Source organism: Nelusetta ayraudi, unplaced genomic scaffold (genome assembly GCF_046127955.1).
Source record: "Nelusetta ayraudi isolate G7.1 ecotype Tasmania unplaced genomic scaffold, CSIRO-AGI_Nayr_v1 ptg000072l, whole genome shotgun sequence".
Classification (NCBI taxonomy): domain Eukaryota; kingdom Metazoa; phylum Chordata; class Actinopteri; order Tetraodontiformes; family Monacanthidae; genus Nelusetta; species Nelusetta ayraudi.
The window spans coordinates 1,116,374-1,140,535 of record NW_027466122.1 but is presented as its reverse complement, the minus strand read 5'-3'; the positions used below and the strand labels follow the sequence as shown (position 1 = coordinate 1,140,535).

Sequence of the window (24,162 nt, the reverse complement as noted above, 5' to 3'; positions counted from 1 at the left end):
GCTCCTGCTGTTCGGTCAGCAGGAAGTGGAGTGGATTCCTGGTTGTGCGGCGCTGCAGGCGCAGCAGCCGTCACTTCCAGTCAAACAGGTGCGACTGGGGGGGAAGAACGCCGCGATTAAAGAGCCGCACTTCCCGTGGAGCTCAAAGCCGCAAGTGTCTTTTTTTTTCTTCTTCTGCACAATTGAAAGAGGAATAAGCGGAAACCTTGACGCCGACACGCCGGCTGGAGCGAGGGGAAAATTTAGGAGGTTGAACTCGAGGGCTGGTTTTGGGGAAAAGCCCGTGAGCCCGTTTGATAAAGTGTCCATGACGGTAGCTGCGTTTCCATGCCCCCTAGAGTAGCGCAAGACCTAAATATCGCAATAGAAAACTGACAATGGAAACACCTAAACTTGGAAAAACCTCTCAAATATGGCTAAAAGGTCTCATGAGGTGGTTTTTCAGGCGTATCCATATGGAGGTACATGGCAAAAGTGTCATGGAAACACTTTTGTTGCAATTTTGGAAATATCGCTTTTATTTTGCGACGAACTGTCATGGAAACGCAGCTGGCGAAAATGAAGCGATCAGATTCAGGCAGCAAAAGAAAAAAAAAAGAAAACCTCTTTAATTCTTCTTCGTCTTCTCCTCCTCCTCTTGTTTTCCAAACAAACAGTCGGTGAAAAACTAAGCCGACCTTTCAGCACCGCGTACAAGATTGTGTAATTGACCTTGAAGCCTCGACGCTCGTCGACAACAGCGCAACAAAATCCGGACCCGCTCCGGTGTCCCGCGCAACAAACGCAAAGAAGAAACACGAGAAAACGTCGACAACTGAAGCGACGGCGTCCTGATGAGCTGCAGCCCCGGGTTGCCGCCACCCTCTCAGCTTCGCTCTCCATCTGCAGCGAGCGGCTTAAAGTGATAATGAGTTGTTTTTAATAATTAATTTGCATATAAAAGGCCGGGCAGGCAGCGTGGGTGGCAGAAACAGATCCTGGATCACAGTCTGGCTGCTGGCGGAACTTCAGAGGAAGACATGGGAAAAACAGAGGGAGGCAGGTGGGTGTGTGTGTGTGGGGGGGGGGGGGTAAAGAAAAGATGGAGAGACCGAGCAGAAGAGATGCGGGTCGGAGGAAAAGTCGCTCTTGTCTCCGTTTCAGCTATAAAAAAAAAAAAAAAAACAACAAAAACAGGTGACTTGGACCAACGAGCTGAAAGTGGAAACTTTAGGAAGAAAATCCATCCAGTCCTCCAAAAAAAAAGTAGAAAACTGTCCCACAAGGTAACAGAGGAGGAAAAAAGGCAAAGGAAAGACAAAGCTGTTGGTCCTCATTAGAGCCGGACGACGTCTGCGACAGGAGGTCCCCATTAGGATCAAAAACTGATTTTGATTTAAAACACACACACACACACACACACACACACACACACACACACACACACACACACACACACACACACTTCTAGGGGTCATGGAAACGCACACAGGCTGGGATACTCACTGCGACGGTGGCCAGGGCCTCTTGGTCGTAGTACTTCTTCCTCTCGTACTTGTCCCTGATGAACACCTCCACCGCTCTGAGGTCAGAGGTCAAGGAGCAAAAAGACCTTTGGAGGACCGGAGGGACCCGCAGGAGAGAAATGCGCCAACCAGTGTGTCCCCCTTGTTATTCCGAGTGTGTTTAAAAAAAAAAATTTAAAATGGTTAAAAATCTTTATTTTGCGGCCGCTTCTCTTGGAAATGTCACCGTCACTCAGATGAAACAGCGAGTCGCTTCAGAGGCACGATGATGGATCAGTAAACCCCAATCAGTTCATTCCATCAAAAAAAACACACACACACGCACACACACACACACACACACACACACACACACACACACACACACACACAATCAAACTCTTCCTCACACACACACACACTAATCCCATCTCTCTCATCTTCCCACTTCAGAGACTCTGCTGCTGCTGCTGCTGCTGCTGCTGCTGCTGTCAGATCCTGTAAGAGACTTCAAACAGACTGATGAAGACGCCTGGCCACCAGCAAACGCTGCATTTATTCCTGACTGCCGACTGCAAACATCGGTGCCACCCGAGGAAAAAAAAAAACAACAGCCAATAAAAATCAACAGATGACAAGAGAGCAGTGATGCATGCAGTTACGACGTTATGATGAAGATGATGAACATTTATTATAATTATTATTATTATTATTATTATTATCATTATTATCATTATATAATGTCTTGGTCTCGGTTGGTGCCATCTGAACTGCAACACTACCATTTGCAAACACCAGTACCGACCAACGACACGTGAACTATATCCTGATACGAGACCCGACTACAAACAAACAAACAAACAAACAAACAGCAGAGCGGAGAGTGAAGGATACTGATCGGTCTGCGGCCGCCTGAAGCTCTCGGGCAGGTGGGCTTCGTACAGCAGCTTGGCCCGGTGGTTGCCCATGTCAATCATACTCTGTGAGGGGGGGCAGAGTCAGAGACAGGTTAGCAGTTAGCAGCAGCAGCAGCAGCCAGCAAAGGCCAACACATACACACACACATACAGGGTCAAAGTGTGTGTGTTTCACTCAACACGTATGCAAATCTTGGACTTGATTAGCCAACTGAGTCACACACACACACAGGCGTTCAGAGGTGTCAGAGGTGAGTGCCGCGGTGGTCCGGTGTGTGTGGGGGCTCGATGAAGAGGAGGCTGATAAAGGGTGCGATGACAGCAGAGGTGGAGTTGGAGATGGAGTTCGGAATAATCAGCCATCCAGAATTAATTAGTGGGGTTGAAAAGAGTGATTAACATTCACAGAGTCTGCCTGCGCGCACGCACACACACACACACACACACACACACACACACACACACACACACACACACACACACACACACACACACACACACACACACACACCACTACTAGATGTATTAACGACGGGCTGCACTCAGTTGACTTGGACCCACAAACACAATCCTGACTGCTTGTGTGTAATCGAATCAAGGTGACACAGAAAAGGAAAAACACGTCCACACACACCCGCCACTCAAGAAGAAGAAGAAGAAGAAGAAGAAGAAGAAGAAGAAGAAGAAGAAGATTTTGATTTTTGAAAAATAACATTTATTTGCCGCTCTCATTTCCATTCAATCAATCAAACAAAATAAATAAATAAATAAATAATTTTCTTGTTGTAGAAGAAGAAGAAGAAGAAGAAGAAGAAGAAGAAGAAGAAGAAGAAGAAGCTTGCAGTTGTTTAGCGTTGTAAAAATTGTTGTCTTGTTGTGCAACAGAGACCCGCCCCAACTTGGGTTCTGATTGGCTCAGGAGCAGAGGCCGGGGAGCAGCAAGCCCAATCAGAAGCCAGCAGGGGCGGGGCTTCAATGACGTCGTCGCAGGAAAAAAATAAAAAGTAGCGCAGTTAGTTAGTAAATGACGTGTGTATGACTTCCCCCCCCACCTGGATCTGCTCGGGCGTCCACTGGTCCAGGTTGACCGACTTCACCCTGGAGATGTGGACTCCCAGGTTGCGGTGGATGCCGGCGCAGCGGATGCACATGAAGACGCCGAGGTTCCACGAGGCCCAGCGAGGACCTGCCACCCGGGACACAGAGGACAAAACACTAACATGAAACATTGTTAAACAGCAAGCTAAAAATAAAATCAATCAAAATCAATCAATCAAATCAAGCTGTCAAAACAACAGCCTAAACACTGAAATGTCTTTGAACACCATTTTTATTAACCCAGGACTCTTTCACTCCCTCTCTCTCTTTCACTCCCTCTCTCTCGTCCGTAGTGAGAGCAACGCCGCTGATCGACCTCTGATGGATCAAACAGGAAGTCTAGCGCCTCTTTTAACACACACACACACACACACACACACGCGCACACACACACACGAACACACACGAACACACACCCCTCAACCTCGTCCCGGGAGCATCGGCGTGTTAATGCAGTGGCACTAATGCGCTAGACGGCCTAAAGGAGCATTAAGGCAGATGACGCCGTGTTGAGCCCAAATCAAGCAGCTCAGCTGTTGTAAGCTGGACTTTGTGCGTGCATGCATGCGTGTGTGTGTGTGTGTGTGTGTGTGTGTGTGTGTGTTCTCAGATAGCCTCGGAGCTCCGCAGTCGTCTCTCAATCTGAGATCGACGCAGACAAACTGCTTTTTTCTCAATAGGGAAGTGAAAATAATGAAGTGACGACTCACCGAACGGTTCAGTCGACTCCTCAGATCAGACCAGAACCTCTGAGTTGAGCAACCGCTGCCTCATACTGACCACCTGATCAGGCAATTCAACACCTTCCTTTTATTCTTGGACCCGATTTTTAGTATTTGGACTCTGATGAACCTGCACATTTTTCTTTTATTTTCTATGTTCCTTAAAAATCAATAAAAAAAAATTTAAATGATAAAAAAGGCACCAACTGGTGTGAACCAGCGGCTGCCGATGGTCCCCTGAAGATCATCCAGCTTAATCTGATCAGCGCCAGCGGACGGATTGGCAGCGTCGTGGACGTCGATTTGCTTTATTACGTGGCATTTAGCTTGTGAGCTTAGCTTAGCACCCTCGCTTAGCATACTGACCTTTCTTTAACCCCCCCCACCTCTCCCCAACACACACACACACACACACACACACACACACACACACACACACACACACACACACACACACACACAACCAAATTTCAGATTCAGACATGTTGCTTAAATAGAAGTTAAAAGGTTTCATCAGCCAGGCAGTTACAAGGAAAGCCAACCTGGTCCCACACGACGACCCCCACCCATGTCTGCTCAGCGCAAGCAGGAAATTTGATCAATGAGTCTGCAGGTGGTGACGGGCCGCTGGCTGAGTGAGCGGTCGATTCACGTCGATAACAACTAATAACAGTCAGCAACAGCTGGATCCTGCATTTCATGTCTCTATCTCACACACACACACACACACACACACACACACACACACACACACACACACACACACACACACACACACAGGTCTGCCGTCTTCCTGTCCTTGGTTAACAATTGGGCCTTCAATTTCATGCTTGGCTGAGGACACACACACACACACACACACACACACACACACACACACACACACACACACACACACACACACACACACACACACACACACACACACGACTGCGTGCGTGCGTGCCATGACCTTCTCTATCCTGCATCTCATGCAAAAACATTTTTTTTCTGTAAGAAGGCAAAGCTGCTGCTGCTCCTCTTTTCTTTCCCTTCGAGGACGGACACACACACACACACACACACACACACACACACTGATCCAGCAGGAGCAATGACTCTGCTACCCTCATGGCTGCTGCTGGCACCCCCACCTGCCGCTGGCACCCCCACCTGCCGCCATCTCTTCACCTCCTCCTCGTGCCTCTGCTTTTAGCAGCTGCCTCTGTTTCCATCCCTCCTCCTCCAGGATGAAACATCGAGAAAAAAACAACAACTGTGTGTTGAAATTGTTCCGAGTCCCGCTCAATTGAAAAAAAGAGGTGGGAGAGATTTGGACAGCGCAGGACAGGAGGAGCAGCAGGACGAGGGGGAAGGGCTTTTCTAAGAGACGGTGTCGCGCTGCCCCCTGGTGGTCTACGACTCTAATTGACTGTTTGCAGTGAAAGAGGCAAATTTTCTGCCAGACTGAGGAGGGAAATGCTGCTCTCATCATGCAAAAAAAGTCAATAAAACCCAACAGACTGACATTCAAGGATGACGATGATGACGATGATGATGATTAAGAGTGGGAAGAGGAGGAGGAGGAGTATTGTTGTTGTTTTGGACAGGAACTAAGTGAGGACATCAAAACATGAAAGATAAATTACACTTGAAATCAATAATAAATTGTGTTGGGTTTTTTTTGCATTTTTTTCAGTGTTCTCTTCTCACTTCTCGCTCGTGATCAAATCTGAAACTTGACCTTTATTCCAGCTAGGGATGCAAATTATCGATCATTTCATGTATCGTTAGTTGACGTTATTGATCGATTAACGATTAATTGATCAGCAGCGATTTTTCCTGAGAACTTAAAAAGGAAGAATCGCTCTTTCCTGCCAGTACACTGTTGTAATAATATTAACTACCCATGTAAAAAAAAAAATCAATTAATTGCGACTAATTGGATTTAATCAACTAAATTCTTAATCAACAATTAATCAATGACCGATTAATTGTCAACATCCCTAATTCCAGCTGTAGTTTTCACCTCCGTCTGTGGACACGGTGATGCTGTAACCTGTCCATCACACCGCCAGAACCCTCAGCAACAGCCAAGATCTGCTGCTGCTATCCAGTGAGAGAGAGAGTGTGTGTGTGCGTGCGTGTGTGTGTGTGTGTGTGAGACAGAGAGAGAGAGAGAGAGAGAGAGAGAGAAAGAGAGGAAGAGACTCACGTCATTAAAAGCAGAAGTGAAAGTTACAGTCTAGACTTTCAGCGGCTACAATTAATAAGGACACGCAAGACACACAGACACACACAGAGGTGAGTCATGGTACTGCAGAGGCCACTCCCCAACACGGATGGACAGGAAGTAATCGGTCACTCTGATGAGCCCTGTTCACAAACCCACCAATCAGAGCTGAGGGGAACTGACAACAGCGACACACCACACACAAGTGCAGCGGCGCCTGGAGTTCATAGATGATGGAAACTGATAAGGAGGCAAACGCTTTGTGCAACATTTAAACTGTGAAACCTACAGACTGATCGTCCAGACTGCAACTAAAAAATCTCACACAACAACAACAACAACACACAGGCAGTGTTTTTCTTGTTTCACCCTCTCACTCTCTCTCTCTCTGCCTCTCTCTCTTTCTCTTTCTCTCTCAGATGCGACAGCAGCTGTGTGTCTGTCAATGGATGAAACCATCTGATGTACATGAATCATTCGTCTTAAAAAGGCAAGCAGGTGCTTCAGGGCCACAGATGATATTTAAAATAAAATAAAAAAATAAAAAAATACACACAGACTAAAGGGATGCGTGACGAAACATTCTCTTTTCCCCTGCAGGATGGCAGTGTGACCGTGGGGATGACGCAAAAAGTTAATCTCGGGTAGCCCCGAGACGAGGCGTTCAATGTCCGCTCAAAAGTGGGACAACTGGGACAAATACATTGTGGGAGAAACCTTCAGTCTGAAACACTTTAAATCCTGGAAGTGATTTATAATAATAATAATAATAATAATAATAATAATTATAATAATAATAATAATAATAATAATAATAATAATAAGAAGAAGAAGAAGAAGAAGAAGAAGAACAACAACAACAACAACAACAACAAGCATGCAAAATTCTTTCTCTGGAAGATGACAATTGAAAATACGTCTTCAAATTATGCATTATTAAGACCTTTTCTAAGCAATTGTTCATTTCTAAGCATTTCTGCAGGAAAGGGGCAAACTATTTAAGAAATTAAATTAAAATCCTGTTTTGTTTGTTTGGTTTTCGTTTGTTTGTTTTTCCAGATGGAATTGATGGTGAGCGCCCAGGGATGAGGCGCAGCCCTCGACTGTGAACGTCACTCTGCGCCTGACGAGGCGGAAGTGCTTCGTTATTAATCGACACGAACCATCTGGGGCACGAACACGCGTCTTAGGTCTTAGGTGACGTTTCCGCCACGCAGCACACGCACGTTTTCCGCTCATAAATAAAACAACAGTCAAGGACATGACATCGATACCGTCGGGCAGAAACCTGCATCATCAAGCCATCTGTTGGCCCGGCGAGCCACAAAACCGGAAAAAGATAACATCGGCTTCCAAAATAAGAGCACCAGCGCACAGAACGCAAGTCCGAGAGGAACTGTGCAAGAGACAAAAACGATGACCTTCAGCATCCTATGAACCGATGAAAAATCAATACACACTAAATCCAATGTTCTCTGGGACACACATTTCAAGTGCTCCTATTACTTCAATAAATATTTAGCAATTTTCTCAGTAAAGCTCTCAGATCCCATTTTACAGAAATATGGATGTAACAAAATTGATCATATAGTTAAAACAATCTTTTAAAAAACGGATTCAACCTTGTTTTTTTTATTCATTTCATTTTAAAAAAAATTTAACATTTACGGGCCAAATGTAAAATTCAAAACGATTAATTTACATGAAAGAAAATACGTTTTACACACGCGGCTGAGAGAGTTTTACTTTGAAAGCAACTTCCGGAAATTGGCTTATTGTCTTTCACACCTTGACCAACAGCGACCTAGCAGCAATTAATAGTTGTTGTTTTTTTCACATAGTACTTTGATTGAGGCAGCGCTCGCATTTGTGCACATGGTTCACAAAGAGGAAGACGAAGAAAAAGAAGAAATGTGGAATAAACTTGTCGAACATAAGCTTAAAAAACGGACGTAGTAGCAGCAGCCGCCAAATAAACTGAATCCCATCCCATCAGCTGAGAAGCTGCTCAGCATCTCTCTCTCTCTCTCTCTCTCTCTCACACACACACACACACACACACACACACACACACACACACACACACACACACACACACACTACCCGACATGACTGACGGTTATCGTGGATATCGTGCCGTGCCGTGCCGTGCCGTGCCCAGGTGTGTCCCACCGACCTTTGGCCTCGCAGTCGGCGCAGTACTTGTTGTAGTCCTCCCGCAGCAGTTTGGACAGGATGGCCTGATGCTGCTCGTTCAGCTTCTGCGCCTTCTCTCGCTCCGAGCGCGTCGTCATGGTGGCTGGGGGTTTGTGGACGTGGCTGCCGCCCGCCGTGGAGCCCTTGGAAAGCCGCCGAGCCGTGTGTCAATGAGCCCGGGACATGTCAGCCTGGTGGCCGGGGGCGGATGTGCTGCTGCTGCTGCTCGGTTAGCTGCTCTCAGCGAGCTGCTAGCAAGAAGGTAACACACTGGCAGGAGGAGGCAGCATCATCCGTGGTGCCTTCAGGGACAGCGGGAATTTCTCCCACCCAGGGTTCCCATGATGTTTCCCAGGTTTCCCAGCTGTTTTTCCCCGCCGTCGGTGATGGTGTAGACTCGGGTGCCACGTTTTTGAGACGATTCACTCTGGAATCTTTGGTGTCTACGCGCCGACTTTGATCCGTGTGCAGGAGGTCGAGCTGTTCGTTCAACCGAGATAACTGGTCCGAGTCCGGGGCCGTCCATAAATTAGCATCGCAAAGAGGGGAAAAAGGAAGGTAAGCAAGTGTTTTCCGTGGAACTTTATTCTATTTTTGTAATTATACCATGAAACAAATGTCGAAATGTGTGTGTGTGTGATTCTTTGTTGAAGTGCCGCATACATTTCTATTATTCTGACGTCACAGCTGACATGTGTAATATGAAATAAAGAGCTATGTCAGAAAACTGACTAATATTCCTTGCAGTCTATTTTATTACGACTTGATGCTGCATGACTTTGGGTACTTTGAAAAGCAAATTCTGACACAGTATTTCAAAAATAAGTGATAAAGAAAAAATATTAGTCAAGGAGGCCACGTGACAGAACTAATTAACGATGAGGGATTTGCTGCGATCTAGCGGACAGCAACCATATTGCAAACAGTGAGCTTCACTTACCACCACTGTCTCCAAATGCCACACACAGTATTTTTATCCTGTCGTTTACTTTGAGATCCAGACATCACACAATAATAATGAAGCATCCGAAAGAAAAACACATTTCTTCAATGCGTGAAAAATGCACAATGTCACCTTTAATAAAGACAGACAGCGGAGACTAACACCTAAGACTCTGGCGTAGTGTTAGACATGGCACAGGCAAGGTAGCATCGTTTCCTAAACACATCAAGGGGATCTTTTTTCTTTTGACAGAATTCATTAAGATCAAAGAGTACAAATTATACCAAAGGTTAGAAACAATTACAAATAAATTAATATCAATGTCCAAGTATAGAAATATTTTTTTTCACATGTCCTGTCATGTGATTCCCCACCCCCCCCAAAAAAGAGTGACCGGATTCTAATAATACTTATTTTGACAATGCTGTTGTTAGCTTCACCAAAAAGTTAGCTTTTAAATCTACAGCGTTGAATTAAAAAACAAAGAAAGAAAGAAAGAAAGAAAAAGGAAAAACACTAATCAGACAACATAGCCACTGTGGTCACGGAGCAGCAGCAGCAGCAACAAAGGCTGCAACATGCAAACATGAATTTCCCCTCACACCAGAGCGCATCTCATCTCAAAAGTGCACATTTACAAAATAAAAGCCGTTTTTAGGGAAGCTGAAAATAAACAGAGTCGGCTGTGAGTGAGCAGTTCAAGGCTGCCCGGATATCTTTGGTTCCACCAATTCTGACATCGGGGCAGTCTCCTCTGAATCTGCAGAGTGGCATCACAAGGGCCAGCACGATGGGATAGCTGCACCGTACATGTACAATCATATTTTACACAACACTGATGCAAATCTTCTTCAGAAAAGTCACAGCCATATTTTGCAAATTGCACCTTTAAAACAAAACTTCACTAAAATAGCTTCATCGCGGTTCATTCAGTGTGATTATCTGTTTAAGGAGGGTTGGGTTTTTTTTTTTAACCCCCGGCTCACATTTGTTTTCTAGCAGAGCCTCAACGATCACCATTTTCACATTACCAGCTGTAGACACCAGATGGCAGCATAGACTTCTCCCTTCAATCCTGAAATAAGCGTCAGGAATTTGGCACTCAGTAGTTTTTCAGGTTTTTTTGGGTTTTGTTTTTTTTTTTTTGCCAGATTGAGGGATTCCATCCATTTGATGACATCATGACTTTGAATCCCAATAGCTGAAAAGTAATGACAGGTTTCCCTTTAGAAAAAAAAAAAAAAAAAAAAAGAAGCCACCACAATTAACATGGGATTTGTCCACAAGGTGGATGACTGTAAAGATGGTGAACATCCTTCGTCAGTGTGATGCTAATATCAGCCATAAATTGTGACCTACAGCAGGTTGGGATTAACTTTTTTTTATTCAAAAAAAAAAAAAAAAAAAGGAGTAGTAGAAGAAGAAGAAAACTGATTACAAAAAGTCTAAAGATGACATAACCTCCACTGAAGATAAAGACTCTAAATCACAAGAAAAATTTACAAAACTTGTGTTTGTTGTACAGTCAGATGTGAGCGTGCCCTTTTGGTCCATAAATCTTTTTTTTTTTTTAAGGCGTTTTCTGTACGTTGGAATATGCCAAATTATACAATTCATAAAGCTCTCCTGATCTTTAATAAATTAAGAGACTGGAGTGTTTTATGCTTGCCCAATAATAATAATAATAATAATAATAATAATAACAATGATATTAAAACGACTACAGTACTTGCTAAGTGATGAACTCATCATATCCTTTTTAAAAACGCTTCAAAGAAAATCCGATAAACTCGTCAGTTTCAGCTAAAAACATCGGAAATGAGCAATAACAGCGAACCAAACGATGACAGGGTGTTAAAAAATCTTTCAGCCAGATACTGTCAAACAAAACAAACTGACAACCAATTACTCAACTGGCAGCTAAAAAAATCGACCTGGTTACTTGCGTTGTACCTGCTAATAACATTTTGAAGCAAATATAGCAACAAAAAAACCCAACAACAACTCAGGACTACTTTTCACATTGTGAATTTGCTGCCGTTTATAAACAGACGTCGTTTTTTTTTTTTTTTTAATCTCAGCAGGTTTTCCAGATAAAAACTCTCACTTTATATTTCTCTATTGGCCTGTTGGCCCCTCCTCTCCCTAAAAAAAAATAAAAAATAACCCAAAAACTAGAAAGCAGGCCAAATTCCTGCGTGACCTGTCAGGTGAAACGTTAATGTTTGACATTGTCTGTTGACAGACGGCAAACAAACATTTTCACAGCCGTGGCACCGAGTTTTTCCTCCGAGTCCCATCTGACCCGAAAACAAAGAGTCTCGTGTTTTTGGTCCAGCAGCAAAACAGCCGAATGCCAAAATTAAACTGTTTGACAGGACATGACTGGTTATTGATTTTTTTTTTTTTTCTTTCAGGATCATTCTGGCAGGTTGCCAGGTCTTCTACGGTTACAGCTGCTCAAAGACACAAAAATAAGAAATGAGAAGGAAATCGCACTCGTGCGCTCGATTCTGACGTACAAACCAACACAACCACGGCACTGATGGAGATCTTTCACAGACGCTCGGCCTCGGAGCCTTTCTGTCAAACACAAGCATTTTCATGACGTGCCAATAATTTCCCTTCACACTCTGGACTTGTCTGAGACTGACCGGAATCATTTCAACGGCGGTGGGTTTTCAGGAGACGGGAGACAGTCGGCAACGGTCGGCGTTTGTCGTTAGTGTAGGAATGGCACCGGGTTCCGAAGGGGGCGTGGTCAGCGGCAAGGAGGGGGTGGGGTCAGCAGCGGGGAGGGGGCGTGGTCAGAGTGGAGGGGCCGAGTCCGGGGTCAGTTCACAGCACCGACTCGATGGCCTCCGGCGTGGCGCCCGGCGCCTTGGCCTGGTGCGTGACCAGCGGCGAGGTCTCCTCCTCGGCCTGGGAGTTGGCCACCGCCTCCACCCGGACCTCCATCAGCTCCTCCTGCTCCGCCTCCAGCCCCTCCCCCCCTCGCTGCTGCTGCTGCTGCAGCGCCTCCTGCTTCTTCAGCTCCTGCTGGTTGATGTGATGCAGGATGCCGGCGCCCAGAGCGTCGCCCTCCACGTTGACCACGGTGGTGGTTCGGTCCCTGGACGCAGAGAAGAGGCAAAAGCACAAGGTTTGGCCAGGAGCTCTGCACACTGCCCCCTGCTGGCCACAAGGCACGGCACAGCTTTGGGAAAGTCACCAAACCTCCTGAAACTTTGACTTTGCCTCGGACGTGGGAAAGATAAGTTATGTTTTCACTAGTATGCCTGTAAATTGGTTTTGCTGGGGGGAAAAAAAACAAACAGAAAATCCGCAGAACATAGTTCATTCCTAACGTGAATTTTCTCTGGTCAAAAAAACTCTCCCCTCCGATCAATGTATGTATTTTCCTACAACCGGATGCATTTCTTCAGTTGAGGCCTAGCAACGTCACCACCCTAGTCGAAGCGTGCCCTGCAAAACCCCCCACACGCCATTAGACCGTCCCAATGTCACTCACACGATCCAGTCGACGGCCAGCATGAGCGACAGGTCGTTGGTGGGCAGGCCGATGGCCTCCAGGATGATGGCGATGGTGATGATGCCGCCGGCGGGGATGCCCGCCGCCCCGACGCTGGAGGCCGTGGCCGTCACCCTGGTGGGAGGGTAGGCGGAGGGTGGAGGGTGGAGTGGGCGGGGTGGGTGTTGGCGGTCAGACAGCAAACTGGGGAGGACGAGGGCGAGAGAAGAAGCAGAAAGGGGACTCACAGGATGGTGAAGATCTGGCCGCCGTTCAGCTCGTGGTTGTTGAGCTGGGCGATGAAGACGGCGGCGATGCACTGGAAGATGGCGGCGCCGTCCATGTTGACGGTGGCGCCGATGGGGAGGATGAAGCGGCTGATGCGCTTGTCCACGCCGTTGTTCTCCTCCACGCATTTGATCATGGAGGGCAGCGTCGCCGAGCTGACGAGGAGGAAAAATAAGAAGCGATATTTCCAAAACTTCAACAAAGTACAATTGACCAGTTTTTTTATTGCAATATTCAGGTTTCATGTAATTCTAGGGGTCATTCTTCACATCCCTCTTCCCCTCCTCTCCCACCCGTCGCCGCGGCGTACCTGGAGCAGGTGGCGAAGGCGGTGGTGAAGGGTGCGATGAGGCCCGACAGGAAGCTGTAGGGGTTCCTGCGCGTGAAGCCGAAGTAGATGAGCGGCAGGACGATGCCGCCGTGGATGACGTGGCCCAGGATGGAGGCGAAGATGTATTTGCCCAGACTGGTGACCAGAGGAACCACGTCATCCATCTCCACGATCTTACTGCCCACCAGGAACACGATGCCGAAGGGGATGTACCTGAGGAGGAGGAGGAGGAGGAGGAGGAGAAGGAACCACGTTTACCGCCAGGATCCGTTCAGAAATAAGAAACAAACAAAAACCGATCAGCGGGCCCTCGACTCCACCCACCACATGATCCAGGACACCAGCACCATGGTGGCCTCGTTGAAGGCGTTGAAGAAGCGGATGAGCTCCTCGCCCTCGTCGCCCAGCTTCTTCAGCGCCACGCCGAACACCATGGCGAACAGAACCAGGCCCAGGATGTTCATACCGTCGGTATCGGTGCCGTACGGCACCTGCGGGAGCGCACACACACACACACACACACACACACACACACACACACACACACACACACACACACACACACACACACACACACACACACACACACACACACACACAGTTCAGTCAGTTGTTCGTCCCTCCAGACCTGGCAACCCAGCACTCGGTGAAATGGACGGCAGCTAACGAACAAGGACAGACACAAATCCTGAGCCCACCAGCCGCCCCCCCCCCAACACCACCACCCATTGTCCTCCCAGCTCTCCCATCAGCCCCCACTGTGCCACTGTGTGGTGCAGGACATGGTTCATGTCCACCGGTGACCCGTCAACACGCAGAAATTGCGCGGCCCGCCGCCAAGAACACAGGCCCTCCAAACGCACCCTTCCACTGGGTCAGCGGAGGCCCACAGTGGCTCCCACTGGCAAGACCCAGAGTTGTGGGCCAGTGCCAGGCTGATTGTTCCCGGTCTGGGCCAGGACATTATCTTCCAGCAGGTCCACTGCTGGTCCACATATTTAGTGGGTCAAAGTGACCTGAGCAGTGGACAACACTGATTGGTTTGCCTGTATTGGTGGGTGTGTGTGTGTGTGTGTGTGTGTGTGTTTGTTCTCACTGCTGAACTGCCTCAAAACTCTGACTTACACATAGTAAAAAAAAAGTCTAAAGACCAGAAGCTGGAAGGAATTTGCAGGCATCGATCATGCAGTTGGGTTCGAAAAAGCTCCTCGGGACTGCACACAGACAACACAACACACATTTTTAGTTTTTAATTTTTAAAGCTGTGTGGAAAAACAGATAAAGTTTCTTCAGCTTCTTCTAACGCGACGCCAACTGGTGGATGACTGCAGCAGGACGAAAGTCAGGTGAAATTCATACACCTGCAGTCTTGCAACACGCAGCCCGTTGTGTGAAACTGAACCTGCACCGATTCATTAATTGGAATTACTAGCATGATATCACCACCAGGGGGCCTCGGGTGTCAGTCCAGTTCTGGTCAATCCTGAATCTGACACCTGCAGCCGCGAGACCCTGTTAGTCTCCCAATGAAAAGTGATGACTTGTTGCCGGGACACCGTTAAGATGATGTTATTTATAAGAGTCGTCGCTCTTAACCTCCGTGTGTGTGTGTGTGTGTGTGTGTGTGTGTGTGTGTGTGTGTGTGTGCGTGTGCGTTCATCCAGTTAGCAGCAGCAGCAGGAGCCGCCAAGTCATGCTGACACGACGGTGGGAGCAAACACACTCGTCAGGGCTTTATTACCAGCAGGTGGCTGCTGGTCATCAGCCACCGGTTCATGCATGAGTGTGCGTGTGTGGGCGCGCGTGCGTGGAAGATTAAACAAAAGGGAAACAAGAAGGAGACTAGAGAGTAGAAGGCTGGTCCCGGTTCTTCCTACCTTCTGGTACAGGATGGTTCCATTGGTGTCATTTCCCACTGCCACCGTCTTGTAGTCAGTGGCATACTGCAACACAACACGCACACACAGACACACAAGAACGATAAGTTTAATAAGGGCTTTTGGAGCATTTTGTTCATCAAACAGGTTTTTCTGCTTTACCTTTCTGTTCTAGCAGATACCAAGTGCGTCTCAATTAACCACTAGAGTTGTGCAAAACTTAAATATGGCCACGGAAACAAACAGCTAAACTTGGAAAAACCTCTCAAATATGGCTCAAAGGTTTTGGCGCTCTCATGAGGTGGTTTTTCAGACGTATCCATATGGAGGTATATCACAAAAAGTGCCATGGTCACAGTGGGGTCTCGCTGGACGAGCTCTGACACGAATTTTAACTTATGTGCTTCACACCATTGAATGGAAACAACTGCAAATCGCAGTTGCACTTTGTCGAAGTTTTAGAAATATCGCTTTTATTTTGCAAAAAAACTGTCCTGGAAACGCAGCGAATTAACAAACTGTTCTACACCTGGCTGCTCCGTGATCGTGTGTGTGTGTGTGTGTGTGTGTGTGTGTGTGTTTTCAAGCGCTCGGCCGCTGTGTAAATCTCTCCTCCACTCTGGCTTTCTTGGTTTAATCCGCCGCTGGACTCATTCCACAGGGGCTCTACCGTCTAAAAGGGAGGTGGGCGGGCGGGATGGTGGGGAAGTGGGGTGTGTGGGGGGAGGGGGGGGTGGCCACTCCGAACTCTGCGACCTGGCTGCACTTTGAAACTCACACACTTGAATTCTGGTGATTTTATAACTCGCCGCCAGCCCCCAGACTTCTGCTCCGGAGGAACGCGTGAACCTCCACCACCGCAGGCCAATTAAAATACAACCTCCAGCGTGAGAGATCGGAAAAAGACCACCCAAAACGGCGCGAGCGACGTCGCCATTCCGGGCGGAAGCGCTGCAGCGGGTGGCGCTACAGAGCGGCCAGGCGAGGCCGGTTGCTAGGCCGGCCTGAATGGAATGGCCTCGCCATGGTAACGGCTGCTGAGGAGGACAAGGAGAGAGAGGCGCTGCGGGCGAGTGAGGCCCCCCGAGAGGGGCACCCTCCAGCCCCCCGCCCCCCGCAATCGTACCGTGGCAGGATTTAGAGCAGCATGGAGCGGGGCGCCCACCGCCCGACTGGGAAGTAGGGGGAGGAAATGTCGTGAGCTCAGACGGAGCTCGTAAAAAAGGGAAAAGTTAATAAAGGCGGCGCGAGGCGGAGAAGAGTGATGAGGACACTTACAGACCGGAAAGCAGCGGCGACCAAGTTGGACGGGAACAAATTCCTGGAAAAGAAGAAAGGAGAGAAAAAAAACACTCGTTAAAAAAAAAAAAAAAAGCGAGAGTGATGGTCGACTCTGGTTAATGTTTGGCAGCTTTAATTAGTAATGAAACATAAACTTCTTCTTTGGGAAAACAAGACGCGGCCACGAGGTTAAAAACCATCTGAATGATAAATTGTTCACTGGACTGGTTTGTCACACACACACACACACACACACACACACACACACACACACACACACACACACACACACACACACACACACACACACACACACACACACACACACACACAGTGTTGGCTGCTCTCCCAGGATCATACATTAAGTCCACTGTTCCCCAGAATTCCCTGACAGGGCAGTTGTTCCACTTCCACTGTCTGGTTCATCATTTCATGCAAACAAACCACTGAGCTCCTCACCAGGATTGGGTCAGATCGTACTGAAATTTATTTATTTATTTATTTATTTATCATTATCATTATTTATGAACCACATTTGTCACAGTTGACAAACTTTTCAAATCCCTGTAGTTTGCTGATGTTGTGTTGGGTCCAGATTTTAGATTTGGGTTCCATCAAATCAGCTTGGATCCAAAGAGCTGAAAACACTGTGGGATACAAAGAAAACAAAAACAGGGAGAACAGCGCAGGCCCAAATAAAACCCGTTAACAAGGAGCAGATGAAGCTACTTAGAGGAACGGAACAACGTCAAGAAGTGCCAGTGTCGTGCCAGGACAGGAACCTTCAAAATAAAACAGGAAGCTCAGCAGTAAACACAAGGAGGTGAGGGAAGTGTGTGTGCGTGTGTGTGTGTGTGTGTGTGTGTGTGTGTGTGTGTGTGTGTGTGTGTTGTGGGTGGGGTTGGTACTGTTGTTTTAAAGTGTCTATTGGACCATCAGAGTCTCAACAGACTCTGAAATACCAGAGTGGAGGGCAAGACCTTCAAGCTTACAAGTTTTTTTTTTTGTTGTTTTTTTTTTTTTGGGGGGGGGTGTCTTCGGTACTTTGGTTCCTGCTTGAGAATTTGGTCAGTTTGTGGCGTCAATCACAGAAACAGGTGATCAGAGTTTGAGGCTGCAGTGTTTCTGTTGGCTTTAAAGAGGCAGTTGTGCAGCACCTGACCACCAGGTGGCGACCGGATGACCACCAGCTTGCTACCAGGTTAAACGCAACCACATTTTATCCTAAACCTGCAGTAACCGAGGGGACGGACAGTAAAAGTTCCTTCCTCTGCAAAACTTCATCAATGTTTCCCTGCGGTCCCCGGACGAGGCGCCGTTTCCCCACCGTGCGAGACCTTTGCAGGCTGATTTCTTAAGCTCTGTTACACAATAACTTGATATCCCCATAAATCTTAAAGCAAACAAGTCGACACAGCAAGAGCTCAAGTGTGTGTTCTGGCCTCTCTCGCCATAGCAGCTCTGAAACATGTGAAGTGATGAAGGGTTGTTGTTTTTTTGTTTTTTTCTCACATACCATCGCCGCTAAAGTCAGATGATGGGCTGCGTGACACGAAGCAGTTGTGTAAAGGTTTGGAGGAATCAACTGGGTTTGTGTAACTGGACTTTTGGACAACAACTTGAAAGCCTCCTGCCGCCAGTTCCAAAATACCCGATGCAAATGACATCGGTACCGGAGGTCAGACCACTGGACTGACCAGGAGAGGGGTTTGCAGTGCATCAGGACGAGGAGACAAAACACTGAAATCCACAGAGAAGCTGACGAAAGTCTGTTATGACGGCCGTTAAAAGTCTTGAATGGTCGTTTTCATGCTCAAAGCAAATTTTGAAACAACGAGCATGAGTTCCACTTCTTCTCTCTTTAGGTTCAAGTCAAGCGAAGAGTCTGGCTAACGGGCAAACTGCAGCCAGACTACATGAAGACCAGCGTTGACATAATCCTCTACGGTTACATGGAGCTTTAAATACGAGCCTGCAGCCGCCACCCCTGCAGAAAATAACAGCGCCACCTGTTTGTCTTCTCACAGTCAGCAAGAACATGTGAAGCCCACCCCAGGAGGGGAACAGGGCTGAGCGGGGGGGCGGTGGGGGCAGAGTTAGAGAACGCCTGACTGAGACCCCTTCCAGGGGATTCAAGACTTTCTCAGGGAGGCTGAAGGCATCAAGCCAGAGTCTTCAGTCAAGACCGGCAGCTCGAGGAGAACTTTGAGGAGAAGCTGTTGGTTGACTCTGTGAAGTCGCCAGCAGGCCGTCGCACCTCCCGGTCCTGCTGATAACAGCTGACAACAGGTGCCAGTTTTCCCCGCCACGGTGGGAACCACAACAACCCTCACTCACGTTTTTTTGGTTTCAAACCGACAACCCGGGATCAGCAGAAAACGTGACCACCAGACCTCCGCAGTGTCAACACAGAAGCTCCGCAGGGGTTTTTTTTTTTTTTTTGAGTGGTGGCACTTTTATTTCCCCGCCGCCGCCGCCGCCGCCGCCACCACCGCCACAGCTGCAGTTAAAATCTGGACCTTGAGCAGGTGAACAGGTGTCGGAATTCTGGAGATTATCTCTTTTTACTGCCGCGTGTCCTCGCCGACACTCGCCATGACGCAACACCATCCATCTCGAGCCTGGCAGACTGTCTGCGGGTGTGCCGCCTGCTCTCGCCAGCTGCTGAGTCCATGCACACCTTAAAAAAAAAAACTGTAAGTAAAAAATTAACCTGACGCTTTCAAACTTTTCCTAAATGGAAAGTGTTTTTTTTTTTTTTCACCCGCGCCTGAGTCACATCAGTTAATTGAACACTGTTAAGACGTGGTGGCAGCAACATTTGTGTTGTGTTTCTGAGTGAGTGTGTGTGTGTGTGTGTGTGTGTGTGTGTGTGTGTGTGTGTGTGTGTGTGTGTGTGTGTGTGTGTGTGTGTCAGCCCTGTGTGACCTGCTGCACACAGTGCAACAAACATTTGCTGCAAGACATTTCTCACATGGTCCCTTTTACCCCCCCCACCCCCCCAAAATTACACATTCATGGATTTCTGCTGGTAAATATTTGACTGTCAAACTCCAACACGTCTTATTCTGGATCCTTTTTCTTTGTCTTGTAATGAATTTATGAATTCACACACATTGTTTCCCAATCTTTCCTGGACTTATTGCAGCACAGGCTAATTATTAAAACCCTCTGCAGAGATTTAGCCCTCTGTTTACAGCCTCCCACCTTTCATCCCGGTGTTTGGAAGTGAAGAGTCCATCTGCCTACAGGTGAGACGAAACCCGTGCGATTTGTGAAGTCACAAAGGGTCAATCAAACATTCTCAATAGCCTTTTTTCACCCCGTCTACCCAACTGACACACACAAAACCCCAAAACTAGCAGAGCGTGACACCAGTGTGTGTGTCTGTGTCCCGGTACCTGGCCAGGTCCAGGAAGGAGTCGGCGGTCTCCTTGTTGGTGCTGACGCCCTCCAGACCCAGGCTGTTGCTGGTGATGGCCGAGGCACCCACGCCGGGCCGGATGATGAATGCCAGGGCCACCCCGATGCCGGAGGCGATCAGCGTGGTCACCAGGAAGTAGGCCACGGCGATGCCGCCCAGCTTGCCCAGCGAGCGGGTGTCCAGGCTGGCGGCGCCCGACACCAGGCTGCACACCACCAGCGGCAGGATGATCATCTTCAGCATGCGCAGCAGCATCTCGCCGGGGAAGGCGAAGTAGGTCATCTGGGCGCGGGTCAGCCCGGCGCCGCGCACGGCCATGCCGAGCCCGACGCCCACCAAGACGCCCGACACCGTCAGGACCACCAGCATGTTCTTGCCCAGGAAGTCCAGCACCTTCCGGCAGCAGCTCCTCTGCCGGCTCCTCTCCAGCATGGGCTCGGTGGAGGCCGAGTTGGGCACCGCGTGTCCGTTGATCTCGCTCTTCTTCTCCATCGTGCGTGATTCTTCCCCCCGCTCTTTCTTTTTCCTCGTGCTATTCGCTCGAATATCACCTTCTTTTCTCAGCGTGGGAGGCTGACTGAGTCCGGCTCCAGGCGGCGTGGCTCTCGAATGCGCGCGCACACAAACACACAAACACAGACGCACGCCAACACACACAAACACACACTCGCTCGCTCGCTCGCACACAACGCAACACAACGCGAGGCAACGCACTCTGCCTGACACGCTCGAGTGTGTGGAGCGCACGCACGCACTGCGCCGCTGTTGAAGGCTCGGCGGCGTCTGCGCGCACGGGAGAGCCAATGGAGAGCCGCCGACGGCGCCGGGAGTCGGTGCACATGCGCGCGAGGCAGGGGCTTTGTGCGAGGGGGGCAAATGATGCAAGAGTGGGCAGGATTGCCAAAGGGGGTCTGGCTTCATGCAACATTTCACTGCTCTCCGTGTGATCCTGCCAGCCTGAGAGGAAAAAGAAAAGTCATCCTTCATCATCCAGAGACGCTCTGATTATTATTTCCACCTCCGCTTTGCAAAAACACTGCATATCCCCCCCCCCCAAACAATCCTGCAGCCAGGACTGTAATTACACCACAGCCACATTGAGTGGCTCCAGACTCTGTTGTGCTTCAGTACTCCAGACCTCACACACCACTGCAGGGTTCGGCCAAGAAGCTTCCAAGAAGCTGTAAGGCCTTCATTATTATTATTATTATTATTATTATTATTATTATTATTATTATTATTATTATTATTATTATTATTATTATTATTATTGTTTTTTAATGCGTTTGTATTCAGTCCGAACATCTCAGCAAGTCTCTGCAAGTAGGCGGTGCCATCAGGCTGCACTGCTGCTTGAAATAGACTAAAAATGTTATTTTCTTTTGTTCAGACAAATAAAGATGTAAAGATGTTACCTGCTTGACAGTTTCGACTGTAACTCCAGAGAAAGACTGGAGTCGAAACTGTCAAGCAGGTAACGTCTTTACTTTTTGTTTGTTTGAACAAAAGAAAATGAGAGTAAACTGTTTGAAATATTAAGAAAATGTGTTTTAATGTGATTGTTTGGGGCCCAGATTTTTACATTTTGCGACAAAACTCGCTTGGTTTCGGGGGGAAGATTTTTTTTTTTTTTTTTTTTAGCACGCAAACCACAAGCTGGGTTGCAACAAATCAGTGTGGATCCAACGAGCTGGAAACACTCTGGGACACAAAGAAAATAAAAACAGGAAGAACAGAACAGTCCCTAATGAAAAATGTTAACAAGGAGCAGGTGAAGCTACTTAGAGGAATGGAACAACGTTCAAGAAGTGAACTGAGGAGCCTTCAAAATAAAACAGGAAGCTCAGCAGTAAACAAAAGGAGGTGGGTATGTGTTTGTGTGTGTGTGTGTCTGGTACTGTTGTTTTACAGTGTCTACTGGACCGTCCAGGAGTCCAGGAGTGGAGGGTGAGACCTTCACACTCACTCTGTGCCATCGAGTGATCTCCACGCTTCTTCACATTCTTCACATTCTTCTCAAGACAACACCTCCACATAAAAACCCGTCCTGTCCTCCGACGGTGACGCCGGCTTAGTGAGACCCTGGTGATCCGGCGGAGGATTAGGCCCGACGACCAGGACGAGACCAGATTATATCAGCCGAGGTCTCTGGTTCAGCTGCTCCAGACCAGCAGCAGACTGGGAATCACGACAAGCTGCAAAAACACACCCCTGGTATCAGTTTTCACTCACAACATTGAAATGAACAAATAAAACGTTTCACTTAAAAGCTTTAAATGAAGAAAGTTTCATCAGAGCTCCAAGTTAAACACGTGATCTCTCAGTCAGAGGGTGAAGCTCTCAGGCTGGGTCGGGAGGGGGCGTGGCAGGCTGAGAGCAGAGGCGGGTCAGCACCATGGACAGCGCCCTCTGTCTTCCAGGGGGCGCTGTTGCTCCACTCATTGCAGCCTAATTTTCCTGTCTTAAACGCTCATTTTAAAACTTGTATTGCTTTGCTGTCGAAGCCGGATGTCTCATTTTCTTCTAATTACATAGATTTATTCCCCCCCCCCCCCCCCAATCAAGAGCAAGGCGTCATCATCTTCACCGCCCAGTTACATTCACCGCCTCGTTTCTCTGCTTATGTAAATCCTCGTTGCACCTGCGGCCATTCACCAAAAGGTGGCGGTATTGTTTCGTTCTTTTTTTCCGGAGGCGGATTTTTCCTGTTTTTTTTTGTGCCTCACTTTTGTTGCCTCTTGTTGAAAATGTGTAGCGTCGACTCGCCACGCGGCGCCTCCTCTCAGCCGTCTGTCACAGCCGAGAAAACAGAGCAACTTCTACAACTTCAGTGGAAATCAGTGGCAGGAAGCTGAACGTGTTGCTTCTCTCCTGGAGAGCGAGCTGCACAAAGTCGAATAAACCTCTTTTTGTTCGGCCGCCCTCCACTGCTCTTTGTTAAAAACGAGCATATTTGTGCACATCTGACAACCATCCCTGCGCCGCAAACAGAAGAGGAGCCGACTTCAATGATCGACTGATGCTGCTCTGCCCATTTCCTTGTCTTCTGCTGAGGAACACAGCAGGTCAGTAGGCCCTTGTAGTCACAGCTGAGTGAGCCCCCCCTCTTCCCTGACCGTGCCACCCCCCACCGGCCCCGCCCTCCTCTAGTCGCCTTCCCCTGGCTGACTGCGGTCGGCCTGTGTTGTCCTCACTGACCTTATAGCTGCTTCGCTGTTGCTAAGTTGAGCCAAAAAAAAAAAAAAAAAACTTTCCTTCCATCCACCAATAGAGACAGATTGTACCCCCCTCCCTCCCTCCCTCCCCTTCCACTCACAGCTGTGCAGGCCTGAATGCTGGAAATAACCGGCGGCCAGCAGATCAGGAGCCTTTTGGCCGTCTGACGGCGGCAAATGTTGCAGTCCGAGCGAAGCTGCTGCTTCACAGCAGATCTGATGAGCCAATCCAGTCCAAATCAACTTGCTGCTTCTCAAAGATTTGAGAAATTTGGTTTAGTTGCCAGTTCCTGAATGGGAGACGTTGAGCAATATTCACTTAACATATTCAATTGTTTAATACTAATATTTTTTTGATGTTTCTCTACCTCCACGTTTTGACGTAAACTTCCATCTTCCTCAGAAGAAGGTCACACGGATGGTGTTGTGCAACACGTTTTGTCCGCTAACGTCACAGAGGCAGTAGACCACCTGTCAGAGTTTGACCCCCTGCTGTTGGTCTCTCCGTGTCCATCGTCCTCAGGCTCCGCTTCCTGATCTCCATCGCCTCCCCATCCACGCATTCCATACCATTTTCTGAGTGGGATTCACGTCATCAAAGTGAAGAAACACTGCTTGTGAAACTTTGATTTTTTTTTTTTTTTTTTTTTTTTTTTACTTGGC

General features: G+C 48.0%; 2 protein-coding genes across 9 annotated transcripts in view; both read right to left on the bottom strand.

Moving 5' to 3' along the window:
• Positions 1 to 9,088, bottom strand: part of LOC142899452 (stromal membrane-associated protein 1-like) — a 33,018-nt gene extending 23,930 nt beyond the window's left edge. For 3 of the 8 annotated variants that reach the window (XM_076043029.1, XM_076043036.1, XM_076043037.1), the window contains exons 1-4: positions 8,610 to 9,086; positions 3,454 to 3,587; positions 2,379 to 2,464; positions 1,486 to 1,561 (exon numbers count right to left, since the gene is read on the bottom strand). In XM_076043029.1, the coding sequence (XP_075899144.1) occupies positions 1,486 to 1,561; positions 2,379 to 2,464; positions 3,454 to 3,587; positions 8,610 to 8,727 (414 nt within the window). In that variant the 5' untranslated portion in view covers positions 8,728 to 9,086. Of the gene's footprint in view, positions 1 to 1,481; positions 1,562 to 2,378; positions 2,465 to 3,453; positions 3,588 to 8,609 lie in introns of all 8 variants that reach the window. The other 5 variants (XM_076043032.1, XM_076043035.1, XM_076043033.1 and 2 more) reach the window with 3 other exon arrangements.
• Positions 9,089 to 12,000: 2,912 nt separating this feature from the next.
• On the bottom strand, positions 12,001 to 21,090 carry slc1a4 (solute carrier family 1 member 4). Its single transcript, XM_076043022.1, has 8 exons — positions 20,262 to 21,090; positions 16,858 to 16,900; positions 15,580 to 15,645; positions 14,027 to 14,193; positions 13,682 to 13,915; positions 13,332 to 13,526; positions 13,084 to 13,218; positions 12,001 to 12,684 (listed from the first exon to the last, which is right to left on the bottom strand). Exons 1-8 carry the CDS (start codon positions 20,774 to 20,776, stop codon positions 12,411 to 12,413), a joined length of 1,629 nt encoding a protein of 542 aa, XP_075899137.1. The 5' UTR covers positions 20,777 to 21,090; the 3' UTR covers positions 12,001 to 12,410.
• Between the last annotated feature and the right edge of the window lie 3,072 nt (positions 21,091 to 24,162).

Excerpts from the sequence above, each read along its gene's own strand:
- slc1a4 (XM_076043022.1), bottom strand. The coding sequence starts at position 20,776 with ATGGAGAAGAAGAGCGAGATCAACGGACACGCGGTGCCCAACTCGGCC. Across the intron at positions 13,527-13,681 it reads GCCTTCGCCACCTGCTCCAG|CTCGGCGACGCTGCCCTCCA; the intron begins GTACGCCGCGGC and ends CCTCCTCGTCAG. Across the intron at positions 13,219-13,331 it reads GGCCAGATCTTCACCATCCT|GGTGACGGCCACGGCCTCCA; the intron begins GTGAGTCCCCTT and ends CCCTCCCACCAG.